A 24,007-nucleotide genomic window follows, 5' to 3' on the forward strand; every position below is an offset into this window, starting at 1 on the left:
AATTACAGTGTGGACAGAAAACTAACAAAGCAAGTTAATTGCGTTATAGCAAGATTGAACACAATGGACATTATGCTGGAGGCACATAAAGACGTGTTTCGGTAGATGTGGATACTGTTTGAAGAAACACAACCACCGGCATAAGAAAAATAGAGATGATGAGTTCCCCACATAGCTATAGCTGTGAATTTAGTCTGCACATGTTTCCCATGAATACATACACAATGCTGAAGGAAGTCTGAGTTGGACTATGGTGTCTGTGAACTTCACATTCAATTATAAAGTGTATAATTTTTATTAAAATTATTTAGAAAATGCCATCTACACTTCTTCCAAAGGTACTGTCTAACCTCAATAACAGTGGGGTGACAATAGCTCTAGGCATACATACAAGCAGACATACATAGGCTTCCACTGCTTTCCTTATACCTGAAATGGGCGAATAGAAAGTTCAAGGGTCAAAGCTTGAAAAATTCACTTCTGGGGTTAGGGATATTTATTGTCTATCATGTTTTTCTGTCACAGTCTCCTCTGAGATTAACACACTCCATCCTGCAGGGGAGCTCCTTAAGCAGGCAGGCAAACAACTGAAAAAATAGCATCAAGAACTCACTGAAACTGACCAGACTCACCAGGCCCTTCCCTGCCAGAGTAAACTGTAAAAGCTGAAGGTTACACACTCTCCGAGGGAAAACAAGCTGAGCTGCACAGAAGACTATCAGAGGAGAAAAGCTGCGAAGACTCGAGAGACTTCCACCAACTGAAGCACCTGGAAAGGGTACTTGCCAACCTGTTGAGCTGCCTTCAGGCTGTGCACTGGTGTCCGGGTTTCCCAGCTTGTGTGAGCTGTCAAACATGCTGGATTGAACAGTCATGTTTCAGGCACTTTTGCTCCTGGAAATAACCCTTCACCCATATTCCTGTAGTAAACTCAACCCTACATTCGTTTAAGTAACTACAAGAAAACTCATTGGTTCACCAAGTTGGACTTTGGTGGTATCTGTAATTGGGTCTGTCATGGGTTCCCTATCTGGGGTGACTAAACAAGCATGTTTTATCACCCCAGGAAAAGTTTGTCACACAATACATGTTTAATCTTGTTGGAAACTAGACTGAAAAATCTCCTAGGAATATACCACACTCTGGGCATATCTGTGGAGGCTTCTCCAGTCATCATGATATGATGTCCTGGACCTTGTGTATGAATTAATTCATTGGCAGATGCATAACATGATACTATCATTGGAAGGAAATGACACCTATTTGGAGGAAGTGTGTCACTGAGTCATGTTCTACCTTTGATCCATTCCTCCATTTCCTTCCTCCACTTCCCATCCATCAGAAGGGATCAAAGCTCTCCTGTCAAATGCTCTGCCTCACCACGGGCCCACAAACATGTAGACAGGCTACCACGGACCACACCACTGAAACCATGAACTGAAAAAAAAAAGTGCTATTCTTTAAATTCTTTCTCAGTGAAAGAAAGTCACCAATAGAACCTTTATGTATTTTAAGCCAGCAGGGGCACCAGGTCAGCAAGCTGTCAACAAGCAGCCAGTTTGCCCTTGACCTGTCTTATCACATTCCCCAAATTAAGATTTTCCTGAACTTAACTTGCTAAATGACTGTAGAACAGCCACCAGAGAAACTTAGATTTGATGATTATTCACTAAGATCCATTGTGAAATATGACATGTTCCACATAATTTAAGCAAAGAGTGGTCCCTGAGCCAAGAAAATCTTGTTGAGAAAATGGCATTAGACTAAGCCAGTCATTGGGAGAAATGGAGCAGGTCCATCTCAAGGGCTTTATCTAGAGTCAGTCTTAGAATCTGCCTGGCTTCACCATAATTGCCAATTAGATTATGCACTGGAAATCCTACTACAAAATATACTAAAAGAAATCCAACAGTCTACTCTTATAAAACAAATCCATTTCAGGATGAGTGGCTACTCATTTTGACACATAATTCTTAAATATTACCAAAGCTGTAGCAAATGATGATAAATCAATTATTCACTATCATTCTATGAAAATTTGGTAAAATAAAAATGCTTCATAACTTTCATAGGAAATTGCAACTTTCTAAATGATGTTTTTAAATAGATCTCACAAATATTTTTCACTAGCAATGGGTATTCCACCAAAGTATTTCCCTCTAGAAAACTGCCACATAGAATGCTATCTGACAAGTTTAGACTTCCCACATAGAGTGATTAAAGACTTAACCATGTTTACTCCACAAGGACATGAAAACCTGGACTCATTTAATAAAATACGCAGTGCCTGTTGATAAAACAGACCCGGTGGACATTTACTACTTTTTACGTGACATCATAACATCTCTAGTATCTAGCATTGGGAAGATTGTCTAAGATCTAATTAGTACTTGCTGCTGCAGTTTCAGAAGACCTGAGTTCAGTTCCTGGTACCCATGTCAGGTGACTGATAAATGCCAATAACTCCAGCTGCACAGGATCTGACACCCGTTTTTCTGACCTCCTGAGGCACCCTCACACATCTGCACAGCACCCACAAAATATATACAGACATATAATAAACAAAGGGGAAATTAAAAGTCTCCATTATCTTAGTTCATCTTGTTTCTCTCTGGTCATATATATAACCTGGCATACTGGCCAGGCTCCTATTCCATACAGGTATGGAGCTGTGCCATACCACCACAATATGATGCAAGAGTCACATATGTTTCCAATTTTCTAATAAACACTTGACCATTACAATATAAAGGTCCAATTTACATTAACAATATTTTAACTTTGATATAGATAAATAATGCTATTTTCTCCTATCATCAGTAAGAAAACTGAGGTAAAAATGATGAACTATCTCTGAAATCCTTGGTGAATTTTATTTACTTGGACAGAAGGGCTCAGGTTACTCACATTCCATGTGTTTTATTCACCAATGACTAATGGTTCCCATACCAGACAGCAAATACCCGAGTCTCGAACAAGTAATTTCTGTTTTATTTTATGTACATGAGTGTTTTTCCTGCATGCATGTATGTGCCTAGTGCCTGCAGAGGCCAGAACTCATCATCAAATCCGCTGAAACTGGAGTTACAGATGATTATAAGCCACCAGTTGGTGATGAGACCTGAAAACAGGTCCTCTGTAAGAGTAGCAAGTACTCTTAACAACTGGGCCACCTTTCCAGCCATTACAGCTAAACGATTAATATTTAGGTACTGAAGAAGTAGAAAAATGCTTTCCTTGAGTTCTTATTGATTCCTAGCCAAGGCTTTTATTCCACAAAGAAATGATTCAGGAAGTGAACTCATCCTTTGACTTCAGAAATAAATAGAAGTCTTATAGTAAACACATTGACTGGAAAAGTCATTTAGACTCGAGCCTACAGAGTATTTCAGTTCCCTCAACTAGTGAATAAGGAGTGCCATTCCCACCATCTGGACTCAGTTAACTTGCTTCTACTCCTTCATATCAATTGTATTAATTTTTGTGATGTTGCTCTGGCTCTACCCCTAATAATGCTCCTTCCTTTTCTGGATTCCTGTCAGAATTCTAAGAATGCAAATGTTCTATTTTCTTGCTCTGCTCTACCTAAAACTGTCTTAGCTTTTGTGATGGTTAGTGTTGAGTGTCAAGTTGTCAAAACAAAAGAGAAAAGGAGGAAAGAAAAGAACAAAAAAATAATAGAGAGCAAACAACTTACTGGGAAAAGATAGAAAACTACACAGCACTAGTTGCATATACTGTGTATCTTCTGCTAAACATGTTTAAAGGCATTCAGTTGCTTTTATTCATATAAAAAATGGCTGGTATCATCCTCAATTAAAAATTTATTTCAAAATATGCAAAACACCAAAATATTTATTAGTAGATTATCATACTCAGAAACCAACCATATCCATTTTACTAATACAAAAAGAATGCTGATATTAAATACATAAATAATATCCTGCATTTAATATATTTTAGAACACAAAAAATATCCGAGTCATTCCAATAGTATAATTATGAAGATTATCAATTCTCTAAAGCAGTATGTTATATATATAGTATATGTCCAACATATATAGTATATGTTGGACAAAAAAAAATTCAGTTCTCCTTGAATATTCTACAGCTTTTAAATGCCATTTCTATAAATTCAAATTGATATTTAATTTTCTTAAAGGTATTTTCACATTTTTGTATAATGTAAACTGCTTTTTTTCTGTAAACTATCATGTGTAAAACATGAAGATGTCAAAATTTGGACACATATGTATTGCAATTTTTATGTGGGATAGAATAATATTTTTGTATAGAATAGAATAAGATTTTAAACTTTTGAAAAATGGTCCCATTTTCCTTAACCATACAACACTTTCATTTTCTCAGTATGTGGGTTTTTTTTCCACTTGTGAAATTTCAAGGTGACTTCTACAAAAGTTACCATCCTGAGGGATAACCTGTTTATATGGGCTAGCTATCATTTTGCTCTGTCTACAAAAACAAGAAAATCCAAAACTTTGTGAAATAACTAAACAGAAAATTATTTTTTTAGTTTGTATGTCTGTATTAATCTTTCTCCAAACTCCGTTTCACAGATCTGAAATTCGAAAATAATTACCACCTTTTTCTTCAGTTCTAGAAACTGTTTTAGAAATGTAATTAAGTATATTAGGAAAACATAAAAATGGGGGGGGGCATTCATTCACAAAGTTTAAACCTCTAATCCAAGGTTACTTGTGAATTTTTATACTTTATCATTTAAATATATGAAAAACATTTGACTTTTGATACAAGAGCCCAGACATCTACTCTAATATATCTATACATGTAAATTCTGTGTTTTACTGATCATTCAAATCTGCCTCATTCATTAGAAAAGAAAACATGCTACACTTGGTTAAGCTTTAGGTTTCATAAAGAAAAGTGACTCCTAGGTTCCAGAAGACGGGTGTTGATTTGTTTTTATGGTGAGAAGTGATTTTTTTTATGATAATATACTTTCTAATGGGTCAGAGAAAGTAAATGAACAATGATTAAAAGGAACAATGCCTACACACACACAAACAGACAAAACACACATGGCCAAATGGTACAACAACCACATCAAATTGGTGACATGCTCCTATTCACCATATTATTATATGTAGAATCCCTTAGATGTTTTATAACATAAAAGAAAGAAAAAACAAAAACATAGTTTCATATTTCATGTTCTATATTATACTTCATTTAAAAATTTATTTTCTTACCAACTCCTTCAAAAATGGCATCAAAGTGAACAAAATGGAAGAGTATCAAATGAATTAAAATACTTTCATAGAGTATAAACAGGAAACATTTTTCTTTTGTCTACCTTTGTAAAAAAATGCTGAAACTGTAACAAAATGTCTCAAGAAAATTCTAAAGACTTGAAAGGAAAAATGTCATAATATTTTTAAAAGTATATTTCCTCTCACATTAACTCTACCTCTAGACACACAACTACAGCCACCTCTAGAATGCTGAGAGAGGAGAATTAGTTCTCCCCCAAAATAAGCCGCCTAAATAGTTATCCAATACCAAGTTGTCAGCCCTCAAATCAGATATATTATAAAAAATAACAAAACACCAAAATGACTGTGTTTGGTTATACATATATATGTATATATACATATATACACATATACATATATATATGCCCAACATATAAATGTACATGTATACTATATACATACATATAGATATATGTATATAATATATTCGAAGAAAAGGAAGATCATAGATTTGAAGGGGATGTGGGAAGTCAGATGGAGAACTTGGAATGAGGAATGAGAAAGGGAGGAATGACATAATTATATTTTAATTATAAAAATAAAATGTATTAAATACATATATACAATTACATAATTTCTTCCCTTTCCTCTTCCCCTTCTGAACTTCTTCTGCCCAGCCCAGCTCCTTTTTTTCATTATTTGTTTTCACATATACATACATACTAATAAATTTATCAATATATATGCTAATAAATATGTAAATATAAAATACAATGAAAATAAGTGAATTTTCCTCATACAAGGGACCTCCTCATTTTCAGATTCTCTAGAAAAATGAATGGACATGAATGAACATTCTCAAATTTAGTTTGTCATACTGGGAACTCTTCCTAAATTCAGCAATATAGTATTAATATAAAGTGGTCTTACAGTTTCTATGGGAATATATTGACTCATAAAAATTAGGGAGAAGAGCCATGAGAATCTAATTATCAGAATAAAGAATATGAATCTTCTTTCTGAGAAAAAAGATGTTTGTCTTTAACACTGGTATAATTTCACATCAACATTTAAAAAGAACTTGAGAATAAGCAGACATAGACATGCATGCCTGTAATCCCAGTATTTGCGAGGTGAAGGCAGGATGATCAGGATCAAAATAGTGAGTTTGCAGTCAATCTAGGCTACATGAGACCCTGTCTCAAAAACAAAAGCAAAGTATTTAAGCACATGACTTCCAGAATAATTCATACGAAATATAGCTTATTGTTACCTGCCAAGCAGCCAATGAACAAAAGCAGGATCAACTGTTTCCATGACAACATCATTTTAATTGCCAAAAGCAAGAGTAACTCTTGTCTAGTCTCTGATGAATAGAATTCTTTGTCTTCAGGTAAATCCTTTAATCTGAAAAAAAATGTAAAAGAATTCAGACTTTTAAAAACCAGTTCCTTTTAAAGAGACATTTTCTTATTTCCGTTAAACTTTGTATCATTCACAGAAAAATCACATCCTCAGATGAAACAAATATTTTGCTGTTATTCAAAATGGAGAAAGCTTTAAAGGCAGACACTTAAACACTTTATGCAACTGACAAGAAAATGCAAGCAGTTTGTATAATTTAAAAACTCACCAGCAATAAAATATTAACTATTAACACATTAAATTTTAAATCTTTTGCTAGATAATTGCAACAAATAAAATATTAACCTAAATTCAAATTCTTTCATTTTATCTAATGGTAAAATTTTAGTAAGACTAAAGGAGACAGAGAAGCAGATCTCTTGAAGCAAGGATTGTCTCAATTTCTAAATCCATAACCAGGCATACAAATAAATACAAAATATTGTCAGAGTCCATTTTAAGCATTTTTTTGATGTCAGAGACAAGTCAGAAAGGTCCCCCATTATACACATACATACCTATATACATATATGTTTGTGTGTCACAAAACTTATGGAAATACTAATTAAACAGCTTTTTCAGTCTGAGAATCCTGTAAACAGTATCACACTTTGGTCTTCTTGAACTTTCTTAAACTAGCATGTACTTGTGGAGAAGTAATTATCTGAAAGCCGTCTATTATTTTGAATGGCCCTGTGAAACTAAGATGCCTGGTTAATGATCAATAGGTAAGATACTCACATAAATAAACAAAATCAGACAACCCTTTAAACAAGGAACTCAGAAACTCAACTTGTCCCAAGCAGCAGAACCAACAGCTTAGAGTCTGCCACTTTAACAAGGAGGTGAACAACTCTGATTTTGCTACTCCTGGCTGGGTTGTTCTAGCTATCACTGGGACAGAGAAAGGAAGCCTGGGTCCCTTTGTACAGTGGCTCTCAACAATTGGTTTCTGAGGGATATATCTCTTAATCAGATACTGTGTTCCAAACTATTATTGTGTCAAAAGAGAGAACATTAGACTTGCATTGTGTACTTAGTGCATTAAACCAGCCCCACCTATATGTCCACTGATGTGTATGCGTATGGTAAAAGTTTTGAGGTGAGAAGTAAGATATGTAATTATACCCAGATTCCATATATTATGGTCACTAATCTTGTATACATCTGGGAATCTGTTTTTTTTCCCCAAACTCACAGAGATCTGCCTGCCTCTGCCTCCCAAGTGCTGTGATTAAAGACAAGTGCCACCACCGACATCTGAGAATCATGATCAAGTAGAAAAGCAACTGAGACAACTGAGAACAAGTCTTCTAAGATCTGGTTTGGACAACTAATCATGTGACCTTGATTTCTTCTTACTACCTACTCCATTATTGCTAATGACAGATGCCTTTGAGATTTCCCTTAATGTGAACATTGCACAGTGAATTCAAGAGCAAGTTATTTATGTGGAAGGTAAAAGATGAAAACCATTCAGGAATGGTGAAGAGAAGGAGGGAAGGGAAGGCATTGACCACTGTAGGAAACCTCCTGCCACACAACTATGAGCAACTTCTGTTAACGCCACTGGGGAAACTAAGAAGTTCAGCCTGCAATGGATGAACACCTGCCTGAAAGACATTAAAATATTCACCTACTAAAGCAGAAAGGAGATAAGGTACTTATATATGTTCAACCTCACGGTGGGCACATGAGTACTGCTCTCTAAGACTACTAGTTACTTGGCACTCTTGACCTCTTACAGGTACAGCTACTCCACATCACTGTAGAGAATTCCCAAAAGATTAAAAATAAATCTACCATATGACAGAGCTATAGCACTCCTTGCCATAAATTGAAAGGACTCAACATCCTATTCCACTGATACTTGCCCAGCCATTTTCATTGCCTTTCTCTTCACAATATAAGGAAATGGAAACAACCTAAAAATCCTTCAACCAACATGTAAGAAAAAATGTGATTGACATAAACAATGGAATTCTATTCAACTGTAAAGAAAAATGAAATTAAGAACATGTGGATAAATGGATTGGACTAGAATATATTATACTGAGTAAGGTAACCCAGACCCAGGAAGAAAAACACCTCATGTTCGCTTTTATTTGTGGATCCCAGCTCCAAGTCTTTAGGAGTAAATATATAACCTCAAGTAACCACAGAAACCTGAAAAAGTCAACAGGGATGTTGGTGTAGGGAGTAGCTATAGATAAAGAGATAATAGGGCATAGGAGCTACTATGTGAGAAACGGGAAAAACTAGGAGTAAGGGACTTTATCTTTGAAGACAAAGAGCATAAAACATTAAGGAAGAGGGAGGGAAAAGGGAAAATGATGACAAGTACTACTGAAACAGCCATAGAAGAACATTTTGTTTTATGCTTATTGAAAACCGTATATAGTAGACATAAGTGTATATAAACATAAAATGTTGGAATGAAGTTATTTCATGTGAGATGATAATGCTCCCCACAAATGCCATAGAATATCTAACAAAACTTGTGACACCAAGCATAGAAAAATCTCCCTTGAAATCATTGATTATGGGTTTTAAGAGACTTCTTACCAAAAGCAATCTACAGATTCAATACACTCCCCATCAAAATCCCAACACAATCCTTCACAGACCTGGAAAGAACAAAACTCAACTACATTTGAAAAAACAGAAAACCCAGGATAGCTAAAAGGATCTTGTACAACAAAGTTGCCTCTGGAGGCATCACCATCCCTGACATCATGCTCTACTATAGAGACATAGCAAAAAAAAACAGCTTGGTATTGGCATAAAAACCCACATGTGGACCAATGGAAATGAATTGAAGACACTGACATTAACCCACACATCTATAAACACCTGATTTTTGACAAAGAAGCCAAAACTGAACAACAGAAAAAAGAAAGCATCTTCAACAAATGGTATAGGCATAACTGGACCTCAACATGTAGAAGATTACAAATAGATCCGTATCTATAGCCATGCACAAAACTCAAATCCAAGTGGACCAAAAACCTCAATATAAAACAAGTTACACTAATCTGATGAAAAGAAAGTAGGAAGTAGTCTTGAACACATTTGCACAGGAGACCACTTCCTAAAATTAGGAAGCACACCAGTAGCACAGACACTGAGAGCAACAATTAATAAATGGGACCTTCTGAAACTGAGAAGCTTCTGTAAGGCAAAGGACCCAGTAAATAAGACAAAATGACAGTCTACAGAATGGGAAAAGATTTTCACCAACCCCACATCTGACAGAAGGCTCATCTCGAAAATATATAAAGAACACAAGAAATTAGACATCAGAATAATGGACAATCCAATTTAAAATGGGCTATAGAGCTGAACAGAGAATTCTCAAAGGAAGAATTTCAAATGGCCGAAAGTCACTTAAGGGATTGCTCAGCATCATTAGTCATCAGAGAGATGCATATCAAAATGACTTTGAGATACCATCTTACACCTGTCAGAATGGCTTAGATCAAAGACACTGAAGACAGCTTATGTTGGAGACGATGTGGAGCAAGGGGAACACTCCTACACTGTTGGTGGGAGTGCAAACGTGTACAACCACTTTGGAAATCAGTGTGGTGGTTTCTCAGAAAATTGGTTATCAATCTCCCTCAAGACCTAGCTATACCACTCTCGGGCATATACCCAAGGAATGCTCAATCATACCACAGGGACACATGCTCAACTATGTTCATATCAGCATTGTTTGTAATAGCCAGAACTTGGAAACAACCTAGATGTCCCTCAACTGAAGAACTGATTAAGAAAATGTGGTACATATACACAATGGAGTACTGTTCAGCAGAGAAAAACAATGACATCATAAAATTTACAGGCAAATGGATGCAACTAGAAAATATCATCTTGAATGACTCAGAAGGACAAACATGGTATGTACTCACTCATAAGTGGATACGAGATGTAAAGCACAGGATAACCAGACAGCAACCCACAACTCCAGAGAAGCTATCTAACAAGAAAGACCCAAAGAGAGACACATGTATCACCCTGGGAAGAGGAAATAGATGAGATCTCCATGAGTGAACTGTGGGTGAGGGGTGGGCAATGGAGGGTAGGGGTTGGGGGATGAGAACATAAGGAAATAGGATGGTCGAGCTGGAACAGGGATGGAGTGGTAAAGCAATAAGAGAGATACCATGATGGAGGGGGATATCATGGGGATAGAGAGAAACCTAGTGCTAGGGAAGTTGCCAGGAATCCCCAAGGATGACCCCAGCTTGAACTACTAGAAATAGTTAAGAGGTGCCTGAACTGAACTGGCTTGCCTCAGTGATCAGACTGGTGAATACCCTAACTGTTATCACAGAGCTTTTTCAAATGATGGATGAAGGTAATACAGAGATTCACAGCCAAATACCAGGCAGATGTTTAGGAGTCCAGTCAGAGAGAGAAAGGAGGGATACTATGAACAAGTGCATCAGGATCATGATGGAGAAACCTGCAGAGATATCCAAACCAAACTAGTGGGAACTCATGAAAATTGGATCAATGGCTGTGGAGCCTGCATGAGACTGGATTAGGTCCTCTGCATGGAGAGACAATTGTGTAGCTTGTTTTGCTTACACCCCCTCCCCCAGAGTAGAATCAGAATCCATCCCTGGTACATGAGGGGGCTTTTTGGAGCCCACTGCATATCATAGGACACCTCATGCACCCTTGAGGCAGAGGAGGGACTTGGACTTGCCTCTACTGGATGTGCCTCCCCATGGGAGACCTTGCTTCTTGTGGGGGTAAGTTAGGGTGGGTTGAGTGGAAGGCTGGGGGCAGGAGGATGGAAGAAGGGGAATCTTTGGTGTGTAAAATGAATGAAAAAAATTTCTTAATTAAAAAAAAAGACTTCCAAAACAGTATAGGCTATTGCCTTTGCCCATGGTTGCCTTCCAGAACTTGAAATTAATACCGATTGTTGCAGACACCACATGCTTAGGAAATAAGACTTCAAAAAATCAACTTGGAACTGATCAGGATGTCTTCTCCCTGAGACCTGGCTCAAATATATAGGAAGTGTTTATGCAACCTGCCAAGGGAGAAAAGCAACCTGTAGTCCTACTCTGTTAATTTGCATAAGAATGTACTTCATAGGCTTATATATTCCACTAATTTGTCCTTAGATGATGGTCAGTTTGAGAAAGATTGAGGGGTTTAGTATTATAAGAAGTGTGACACTTGGGACAATCTTTGTGCACTTTCTGTCTTTTGATTGTTAGATGTGAGCTCTCAGCAGCTGTTCCATCTCTTTGCCAGTTGTCTGCCATTATGTATTCTAACCCTCCAAAATCATAAGCCCAATTAAACACTTTCTTTCATAAGTTGCATTGGTCATAGTGCTTGGTAACAGCAGTAGAACTGTAACTAATACATCTTCCCAGCTCTAAGGCCTGTGAACCACAACAATGACTGGCCTGGGAAAATATCCACAATGGTGCAACTGTAGCACTTATATCCTGGATGTAATCAATCACTGTCTATTGGACTTGAATTCCACTCAACAGGAGAGAATTCACTCTTGGCACTGCAAATCTAGTCAACTACCCACGGCTGGGGAGGTCATAGACTCTGAGAACCTTACAATGCCATTTTTGTAAACCAATATAATTTCTAACTTATCTTTATACCTACAAATAAGTATAGCCCTTACCCATTATCAAAGAAGCCTCTCTCTCTCTCTCTCTCTCTCTCTCTCTCTCTCTCTCTCTCTCTCTCTCTCTCTCTCCCTCTCTCTCTCTCAAAATATGGAGACTATTACAGAAATCCAAACCTGTTGAGCATGCAGAGACTAAATGACCTGCTATATCTCCAACGTAACATCTATACCCAAAGCTCATGGAAAAATCCAAGAAGGAGGAGGCTCAGAAAGATTGTAAGAGTCAGAACATTAGGACACCTGCTCCTGATAGTTTCTTCTATATATGACAATGAAGCTGAACTCATGAAGTCTCAAAAATAATATTGGCTGAAGATGATCAGAATAATTACATCACCACTGGGGAGGTGATGTTCCATATGCTCCCACCCCTAGATGAAGAGCTACAGATGGTCAAGGGCTGCTTAGAAAGGTAGAATTGGTCTCTTAGGATAATATCACATAAAGATTGTCCAACCACAAGAGCTTAGCCCTGGACATATGTACATATGAGCAAAGCAGAAGGTTCTAGTATTTAATATATACACATGTGGTTTATAGATACACATATGCACATATGTATAGACATGCAGTAAGAATAATTAATTTTCGAGGTTTACAGGAGGAGTTAGAGCAGGAGAGAGAGGCAAGAACGATGTAGATACAGTCTTCATGTATGAGGTTCTCAAAACAATTTTTAACAAAAGAATAAAGCCTGTAGTGGTAATGAGTTTCCCAAAATATTGTGCACCCTAATAAATTTATCTGGGGTCAGAGAGCAGACAGCCACTAGATACAAAGGCTAGAAAATTGTGGCACACGTGCCTTTAATCCTAGCATTCCAGAGACAGAAAACCCTCAATCTCTGTGAGTTCAAGGCCACATTGCAAACAGTCAGGCATGGTAACACATGCCTTTAATCCCAAGAAATGAGCCTTTAATCCCAAGGAGTGATGACAAAAACAAAAAGATATATAAGGTGTGGAGACCAGAAACCAGAAGCATTTGGCTGGTTAAGCTTTTAGGCTTCTAGCAACAGTTCAGCTGAGATCCATTTGGATGAGGACACAGAAGCTTCCAGTCTGAGGAAACAGGATCAGCTGAGGAACTGGCAAGGTGAAGAAGCTGTGGCCTGTTCTGTCTCTCTATCTTCCAGTGTTCACCCCAATAACTGGCCTCAGGTTTGATTTTATTAATAAGAACTTTTTAAGATTCCTGCTACAAAAGCCCTTTGAAAAGTCAGTGCAATTTTACAGGGGAGAGTATAATTAGATTTTAAACAAACATTCAAACAAATATTATGAGCTGTATTTATCTTCGAAGGTTACAAACACATTTTCAGTATTGCAATTTTAGTCTAGACCATAAATTCATAGAAATTAGATACTATACACGCACATATATATATATATACATATATATATAAACTATAAGACTTAAGAGAAAAGATGGGTTAGTACATACATATACACATATATAATATACATATGTACATCTATATTTAATATTAAATAAAGCCTGATGACTTTTTTCATCTCATTCCAGAAGACTCTTTTTAAATTAAGTTGCTTATCTCTCTAATCATTTGTTAAAATTGGCTGCTGACTTTATAAATAATTAAAGCAATTAATAAAAATCACAATGCCTTTGCAAATTGCCAAGTATTGTCACAAAGAGAAGAGACAAAGTACAACTCATCCCAGTTCTGAAATTATAAAGCTAAAATAAATACAAAAGAATTTACTGAGGTAAGACAAATACAATAAAAAAAAATGTCATCTTCTACAATAAGAATAGTCTACTTTTCACAGGAATCTTAAAACAAAGGGGAAAAAACAGATACCCTTCAGAATTTTCCATGCTAACGGTCATTTGCATGAGAGGATAAAGTTTGTGTATTTACATCACATGCCCCATGACAGTCTTTAAATAGCCCCCAAATTTAATGCATATTGACAAATGTAATTGTTAATGTCAGCTGAACTAAAAAATGCTAGACCTTGGACTTAAAACAAAAATGCTCTAAATAGTTGTTCCTGGTTGAGCTAAAAGGAGAAAGAGACATTTGTGGCTTTTGTCATCCACTTTACAAAATTGCTACTAAGACTTTGAATCATGAAATATTTATACATATATATATATATATATATATATATATATAATTTCAAATGTATACAGACAATTTTGAGTGTTGTCTTTGAAAATGCTCAAAGTTCAGCCTCTTTGGGATGAAAACAATGAGACTTCTTTTCTACTACAGTAATAAATACCTTACATCTTCAGGTGCAAAGATAAAGTAGTCAACAGCATTTTTTTTTTATATATAAAAGAACTACATAACATCACCACCTCTCACATTCACAGTCAGTTTCAAGTTTTCAGACTCAAACTCCATCAATATGCTGCTCCAAACTCCTCTCTCTCCTTCTTTCCTTCTCTGCTCCTCTCTTGCTTTGTGCACATGCACATGCAAACTCGTGCGCACGTGTGTGTGCGCGCACACACACACACACACACACACACACACACACACACACACACACACAAATCATACCTTTGAGAAAGCTTGAGACATTTATTACAGTAAAATAAATAGCCATTTGATTAGCTTGAACTGTTTGGGAGGCCCCCAGGCAGTAGAGCCAGGACCTGTCCTTGGTGCATGGGCTGACTTTTTGGAGCCTGGGGCCTATGCTGAGACACTTTGCACAGCCTTGGTGTAGGTAGGAGTGGACTGGACCTATCTTGGCTGAGTCTGCCAAGTTGGGCTGACTCCCCATGGCAGACCTTGCCTTGGGGGAGGTGGAAATGGGGGGTGGATTAGAGGGGAGGGATAGGGGGACAGGAGAATGGCGGACAGGGGAATCCATTGATATGTGAAATTAAGTTCATTATAAAATAAAAATATTATAAAAATTTTAAAAGACTAATTTCCATGAGAATTAGTCACACTGTGAATGCTTTGGAATGTACATCATTTGCCTCTCCTGGAACTTAACCACAGACTCATGCAATTGACTACTAGTTACTTCACTCTCTTGAAAAATTAATAATAATAATAATAATAATAATAATAAGTTATAATAATAATAATAATAATAATAGGTCATGTCAGATTAGAAACCAAGTATACTATATCTACTTTGCTTTCATTTATCATCACCATTTTTATCATCATCAACATCATTATCACAACCATCATCATCATCATCACCATCATCTGTTCATTCATTCATATCCTGCACATCTTCCAGAAAGACAGTTTGGCCCCTCTGCACACTAACTTTGACTTCTTCCTGCTGGAACCAGCCTGATTGTTAAGAGGACATGTACAAAAGCTCTGGGCTACAAGTCCAAGGTCACTCACAGCTTCCCTCATGATCCTACAGTTTGAAAACCAGAATGTTCTCATTTTGATGTGAACTTTGACACCAGCAGTTCTATATTTAGAGCAACACAGATGATAACCAAGGCAAATGGCAACAGAAGTCATCTTCTGCTCTGGAGGACATCTGTGTCAATTCAGCTTCCTTCCTTTTACCCTGTGAATCTCAACAACATTGATGGTAGTCATTTTAAAAGCTATAGTATCTCTCATGAACTATATTGCAATCTGCAAAAACTGTGATTTACAACTTTTTGTATGCTAGTATTCCCATTTCAGCACCAACCAAATATATACACATATTCCAACCACTAGAGCAATGGTTCTAACTTTTCTAATGTTATGTCCCTTAAATACAGTTCCTCATGTTGTGTTGATCCCAACCACAAAATCATTTTAGTTGATATTGCATAACTGTAATTTTACTACTGTTATTAATTATAATGCAAATATATCTGGTATGCAGAATATCTGATATGTGACCCCTATGAAAGAGTCGTTCAGTCCCCCAAAGTGGTTGTGGTTTCACAGGTTAAGAACCACTACACTAGACAAAATGAAACTCAGCTAACTTTGTTTTCAGAATTCTTTAAACTGAAAATAATTTGTTGCCTAGACATAATATTTATTTATCTATGTATTCATGGTACATTTCTGCATATTCAGAAATTCTTTTTCTTTTTTCATATAGAAATTAATATAAACTAAGAAAGAAAAATAAAATAGAAATTTTGTAAAGTTATAGTAAATCTAAATTATATCATTTATTCAAAGCAAATTTTATTAAAACAAACAAACAAAAAAGAACATTCCTAAGAAGTCCAGCACCAAGAGTTTTACAATGGAGTTATCAATTGGCTAAACTTCCTGTGAGGCATGTCATTGCTAGCACCCTATTACTTTTTACTTATTGTCTTTCTAGCAAAAACCTATGCATATACCATAGCAAAGAGAATAGAATTATCAGTCTGTGTATACTGGTTAGTTATAAAAATGAAATACATTGTCTGCATACTTTGAGTTGCCTTGCATTTATTTCAGAGCCTTTTTTACTTTGTCTTCAACTTAGCATGCTCCACCCTTTCTAAAACAATATTAATGATAAAGTGTTAGGGTGAAAATTACAAAGGCTATTTTTTAATGGGTTCCACTAGTTTCATTCAAGGGCAAGTTGAAAGAGAAGACACAGCTTTTTATGCCAATCCATGACCTGTTTGAAAATATGAGCTGGAATGGCAATGCTTCCTGTGTCCACTTGACAGTTTTACTTCAATTTTCCTGCTTTGCTCCACTTAACTTGGCCATTTCCAGGGCATGCTGTCCAGACTACAGGGACAGCTCATACTGACATGTGACTGTGACCCTAACTGCATGTTTTAAGACAAGGCTTTTGGTTTTTAAGCAAATCCAAGTTTCGATAACGTTTTAGAGTTTCAAAGTAAATCTCTGTCCTAAAAAAACAACACAAATGACTCTCCGAGGGAGCCAAAATTCATGGACTCTTGGGAATTTAGAAAATGACCCATTTTTCTTTAAAAGAACCTTAGCACAAATAGATTTTTTAGGACTTACTACTAAATTTAATGATGAAAGGAAGATGAAGGATAAATTTCATAATGTATTCTTTACATTCATCTTCTAAATTAAAAAGCATGGCATTGTTGTTGATTTTAAAATTATAAATGTTGCCTACGGAGGCTTGATGAAGTCCTGAGTAGATGTGTTTTGTTGATGTGCACATGACCATGTCAAGGATTCCAAAACTTCAGACCCACAGGAATGGCAAGGCTTTCCCCTGGTCAGATAGAGATGTTAACAGTGTGTGACGAAAATACCAACCACAGCTTTCTTCTCCCAAATAACTACAACCTGAGACTGCTCGCCTAGGAGACCCCCTATCCAGATTACCTAATGTGCCTCCTCCGTCAGCTGGATACAACAAACATGTTGAGTTCCAAGGCTGCTGGAATATCACCATTAGTTGCACAGCCCACCCAACCCCAGATACTCTGTCCTTGGGTCTGATGTTTATTCCCAGGTGCTGGAGTCAGGTTAATACAAGCACTGTGCAGGTCACAGTTTTTGCTTCTTTCTCCCTTATCCAATGAGGAAGTACTCCAGACCTCATTCCATAGTAAGGAGGAAAATATACCTTAACTACATCTGCACAATATTTCCTGATGTCTTGTGCTTACTTATAATGTAAAAAATATCTTGATAAAGTAATGTGAAATGTAGAAATGATTTTCTACAATGGCAGTTTTCACAGTGCCAGGAAGGAACTGAGGAGTAATGTAATAACCATTGGCTTCAATGGAGTACTTGTTGCTAGACATGGTTCTAAGAGCTTTCATTGGATGAATCCCTTTCATTCAATTAATAATCTATGGTGATTATTCACTTGTCAACTTAATTTTTCAGAAAAGGAAATGTGAAGACAGTTGGGTTGATGAATTTGTCCAGGAGAAACAAAGATCAAAGAAGCTCTGAATTTATAACATTTTTCATCAGATAATAGGTGCCAAACAGAGAACTCAAACATGATCATTAGACAATACCAAAGCATAATCTGATTTTTTCATATACAGGTCTAATATAGAAATAAATGCAACTGGTCATTGGAACTAGTCATATTAGTGTCAACTCTTTAGTTTTCAGTTTTTCTGTTCCAGAAAGAGAGTTATACTCTTTATGTAAATGACTTTAAAACTTAATTTTAAGCATTTGGAAAATAGCTTATCATCTCTATGCTAGATATGAATTTAAAACAATGCAGCAACCCTGTTTTAGATTTAATCAAAACTTCTCAGTGATCTACCAGGTCACAACATAGGGGCAATAGTGCATGTGTTAAGTATATTATCTTTATCCACAGGGATAAAAAGTGTGTCCATATGCATTTAAATATACACAAGATATTCCTGGAAAGATGTACAAAACCTGGTGAAAGGAATTTTCCCTGGAGAAAACAGTGTGCTTAGGAAATGTTTTTATTGAAATCATCCTGTTAGAGAAGCATTATCAGAAGTTTATTGGGTAAAACTGGGAACAAGTGAGAAACAAGAGGGATGTCATAAAAAGACCTGAAAAGGTTGTAGTAGACCAGAGTTGAATGAGTATGAATCCTCATGAAGTTTAGAATATAAAGTGTGGGCAAATGAATAAGACATCTAAGGGACACAGTGAGACTTGCAGATTACATCACCGGAGTAAAGGTGAAAGACTGACCTGTTCTGCAAGGAAGTTATGAAAACCATCCAAAGAATAAGAATCACAAGGCTCAGGTTGGAATTTGGCGATAGATGGTCAATGGGCAGGGAGTTTCCTCAGGGGAAGTATACTTGCCTAGCATGAAAAATGCCATGTGTTCCAGTCCTAGCAAAACACACACACACACACACACACACACACACACACACACACACACACACACACAATGGTGCTAAAAAGGAAAAACAATGATTTACTACTGTTTAGTGGTCAAGAGAAGAAACAGACTGTGGGATAGAGACATTTTCAGATGTCCTGGTTAGCTCCTCTCTGGAGAACTGCCAGGCTAGTCTCTGGCTCCTTATGTGCCTCCAGGGTAGGGTTACAGAAATGTCAATACCTGGCCAGGCTGGCACTTAGCATGCACTACTACATCCTGTGGTTGTATTTTATGTTCATGGTTAAATTTAGAAGCTGCAGTGTGATTTTATGGAGTCACTCCCCTCGGAAGAGTTCTAAACACCAGTGGCTCCACTTCCACTTATCTCCCTCTATGGTCTGTACTGCTCAGTTGGCCAGCTTCACACTAAATGTTCTCCAAGCACTCACACACATTTAGCAACAATAGCAATTCAATATGGCTCTGATACAGCACTTAGAAAATTTCTCAGGCCTCAGATATCCAAAGCTCAGAACAGGCTCAGTAGGTTCAGAACAGATGACAATGGTAGAGATGTGAAGTATTAAAGGAGTTCAGGGCAGGACTCTAAGTGTTTTGTGAACATTAACACAGAATACCATGAATAGAGTACAGTCAGCCTTTACGTTATATGTTTTAGTTTTAGGTGTTAATTTATAGCCATGGAAATGGGCAAATCTTAGCTGCTCATTGGTTAGTATTTAAAGAGTTTTAAATAAATGGTATAAAATATTATATACTTGTTTTTAAAAAGCAAAGTTCTGTCTACTTTTTTGATAAAAACAAAATGAGAATATAAACAGGTTCATAGCTTAATGAATTATTCTAAGTCAAGCCCCTTCTGGCTGGGCCTCATTTTACCAAATAGCCCTCCACTCTGCTCTCATATTCCCTGAAAAGAATGGCTTTCCTGACAAGGAGCTACCAAGTTTTTGTTTTGCAAACTGCAACTTCTGGTAGCTTTGGATTTTTCTTTAGGTAAATTTTTATACCAAAAATGAAATAGAATATAAGCTATCAAGATATACTGAATTTAATAAGAGTTAGTAGTGCTTTGTCTACATGTATAAATATTGGAGTCCTAAAACATTTAGTATTATGTACTGTAAGTATTCATCACAAATAATTTTCAAAATGTCTAAGAGACAGAATGATGTATGGTTAAATGTGTTGTGCATATACAATATGTATATACAATGTTTACAAAGATTTAATCCCCTTTTTCTCAAATATTACATCTATAAAATATTAATGGTAAGTGTTATGAAAGTAGTTTATTGTAAAAATTAAGATTGTGATTATACATGAAGCTAACTCCCTGGTATTCAATTATGATTGTTACTGCTCCAATTTTCAAAAAACTCAATGTAATTGGTACCTTGGCTCAAGATAAAGCTATAAATAATGAATGTACTCAAGCATGGTTCTCTAACTGACTTTAAAGGGAATAGCTAACAGCTCTGTACTGCTTACATCATAAAAAAGAGAGAGCAGAAAACAACAACAACACCTGTACTTGTTCAGCTTAGCTGTGTTTTTTTCAAGTTGCTTTATCACAGTGAATGGGGTGATTTTGACACCTTTGGAAATGCTAATCATGACTATGAATAGTTATCTGCTTAGAATTCACACCTATTAGGGGCTGTATCTAGGTGTGTAAAACATTCCCTCTATCAACATAGAAGTGTAAATCTAAATTGGAGCAAACTGTGAACTCAGCTTGAATTTATACCTACAGTCACAATTTCTAGCAGAAGGGGGAGAGCAGAGCCTCTGCCTCTGTCTTCTTTCACATAAATAAGAAATTATTCAGTTGAGTACACCAGACCAGAATGAACATGGAATCTGATGGAATCTGAGGGTGGCAGTAGTACACACACACACACACACACACACACACACACACACACACACACACACACACACACACACAGCTCAGGCCTGATCAACAGCCTGGTACAGTTAGAAGACCTTACATTTTTAAAGTTTTGTATGAGAGTTATTGGTTTTTAACTGCTAGCAAGTAACTATTTAAGACACTAACTTAAAACAGTTCTGTCAATCAAAATGTATCTACTACTCACAGGAAGGCTATCTTGAAACCTCTAGCCACAAAGTATTTCCATCTAAGGCAATGAAAAGTGTAAGTGACCACCATTGCTGCTCAAGAAAAATGCAACAGTAACAATGCAAATTTCTTAAAATGTCCATTGAGAGAAGTCTGACAGTGATGGGGGCGGGGGGTTGGTAACAGCTTCTCCATTTTTCATAGGACAAAATGTCTGTTACGCCTATTGCAATAGAATGCACTCATGTTTTATTCAAAACGATAGTTCTAATCCCCTCAAAATTATGCACATGTAACCAGCGAAACCATAACAAAATACCAGAGGGAATCAGATGCTATACCTCTCTTAGTGACTTGCAAAGCCCTGTGCTAGCCTCAGACCACAGAAGCCTCTCTTCTCTTGATGTCATCTTGTCAAAAAATTACCTTGTTTGGTATACGTCTTTTGCAAGACACTCAGGAGACATATAAGTACTGGCTGGGAAATTTTGAGGATCTCAGGGGAATCTAAAGTAAGAACTAAGAGTGTACACACTTATTCCTATACCTATCATAAATGTGGGCTCACTGCCACATGCCCTAAGCCTGACTTACAGGATAGAGATGGATTTATGAAGGAGGCACATGTCCCAGCAGATAAAAGGGGGAACCGGAAAACCCTGCTGTCTTTCTGCTTCTCAAATCCTTCTAGACATCCATTTATTGCAGCTGCACTTCTGGGAATGGACTTAGTGACTTTCAGTTTGTTCAGAGCATGTGTCACTAGTCCTTTCTGCTTCTCAGACTTTCCTATAAGTTGTCACTCTTTGATCATTTGAACCCCTGTCTTAATTTGAAGGAAAAGAACAAGTTACTTCCAATGGTACTTCACATTTTGCAATACAAAAAGAAAATGCAAATTTTTATTAACATATGATCCAAATTCCTCAATAAATATCCTAGAAAATGAGGCTAACATACAAGGCAGGCATCATTTTGTACATAAGCTAGTGATGAGGGCCAGGCAGAGACCAAATGAGCTGCCAGATTGCCTACTTGCTACAAAAATAAAATAAAATAAAAATGTGGTACTTTTTGGTTTTAGACAGTTGTTAACTTGCCACATCTTTTCTCTAAATTGGAAAGTATTTTATTTTTTACAAATCAAAGAGTGAGCTTAAGACAACCAGCCAATGAACAAGGTGTTGCCTAGAGTCTGGTAATCTGAGGCTTCTATATGACTGTCTCTCAAAGGAGAAATAGTGGAACACCAATACATGGTCTATTAAGAGACTCCTTCTGGGCCCAATAAGACAGTTCCTCAGACAAAAAGCATTTGCTGTGAAAGCCTGAAAATAATCTAAATTCTTTCCCTGGAACTCACAGAAAGGTGGAGGAGAAACCTACATCCAGAAATGTGTCTTCTGACCACCTTCACACATGTTATGTCCCTCCCAACCATACACATGTTTGTCCATCCCACACCACACCACACACATAATAATAATCATAAACAAACTATAAAGTGCAAATTATAAAGAGTTTTGTCCTCAAAGATACACTCTGTTCTTTCCACACACTGCATGGTCACTTCCTCAGGCATCCCCTTTATGCTCAAAAGCTTCTGATGACCCCAGCCCACAGCAGACACTCAAAACAATATGTGTTGAATTAATCAACATTAGGTTTCAGGCAGTAGTTACCGTACTTGGCTCCACATTAGACCATCTGGGGAGCTATGCAGAAACAGAGACCCCTCAGTCCACTAAACCATAATTCCTAGGCACCAAGCCCAGAAGTTGTATTATTTAAAAAAATCCCCAAGTAATTCTGCTGCAGAATCATACATATTCCCAAGAACTGTAGACTATGACATAATGAGCCTCCAAACTCTAGTCCTAGCTGTCAGTGACAAGACTCGATGGTGACATCTTACTGTATTTAACATGAATTTCTTTTCCATTTTTGCTTTATTTGTGACTCTGCTCTGGGGAAAGTTGAGGCTAGAAAAAAAGCAAATTCATATTGCTTCCCAAATGAGTTCATTCTAAAAGCATGCATGGTTTCTGCACCCACCAACCAAAGCCTCCACAGGAAACATGGCAAAAGAAACAAATATCCTTGAAAATGAAAAAGGAAAAGGTATACCATAGGGATAAAGGCTCACAGGGGAGTGGTGAAACTGAAAAAGAAAAATGGTTATAAAGATCTCCAAAGGAGACAGATGGAGAAGAAATTCTAAGATTCCAGAAACAGAGGACAATCCGAAGAGAACTATAGGAAGATAGAGGTAACCTGGGCAGATAAATGACCTGTGACTCATCCCTCCAGACTCTACCCATCTTCACTCCATTCACAATTCATAAACTTTGCAAGAATTCTCTGAAATAAACAGGATGGCTTTGCAAACAAAATGGACATTTACCCAAAACAGAAAACACTAAGCTGACTGATTAGAAATTTAGAAAACATGATGTCTAGTGATACTGGAAAGAACAAGCCATGACTGAGAACCCATAATGCCCATCTACATCAAGGCTTCTCAAACAAATTAGGAGAGTTAGTAGTTAGTTGAAAAGGGTTTTATGTAGATTTCTTAGTAACTGCTTAGGAGACACTTAGACCAGCACAGTAGGAATTCTCCTTCCTTTGGTTACATAACTTTCTCATTTTGTAGTTTGAATGGAGAGTGATTAAGGTTTTATCATAAGCTAAGAAAGCCAGGAATGCTGAACTTAAGCCAAGATTCTCTTCACGTGTATTTCTCCTGAGTCCAATTATTTGCAGGGTTGGAGAACTATTATTTTATTTAGCAAAGAGTTGCTTTGAGATTTATTCTCAAGGAACAACAAAAATATAGATTCCTATTTAGTCT

General features: G+C 36.8%; 1 protein-coding gene across 1 annotated transcript in view; it reads right to left on the bottom strand.

Moving 5' to 3' along the window:
* Cntn3 (contactin 3) overlaps nucleotides 1-24,007 on the bottom strand; it is a 380,871-nt gene that overhangs the window by 278,014 nt on the left and 78,850 nt on the right. The window contains exon 2 of the mRNA XM_042273722.2: nucleotides 6,508-6,641. Coding sequence (XP_042129656.2) covers nucleotides 6,508-6,562 — 55 coding nt within the window. The 5' untranslated portion in view covers nucleotides 6,563-6,641. The remainder of the gene's footprint in view (nucleotides 1-6,507; nucleotides 6,642-24,007) is intronic.

This window comes from Peromyscus maniculatus, chromosome 3 (assembly GCF_049852395.1).
Source record: "Peromyscus maniculatus bairdii isolate BWxNUB_F1_BW_parent chromosome 3, HU_Pman_BW_mat_3.1, whole genome shotgun sequence".
Taxonomy (NCBI): Eukaryota; Metazoa; Chordata; class Mammalia; order Rodentia; family Cricetidae; genus Peromyscus; species Peromyscus maniculatus.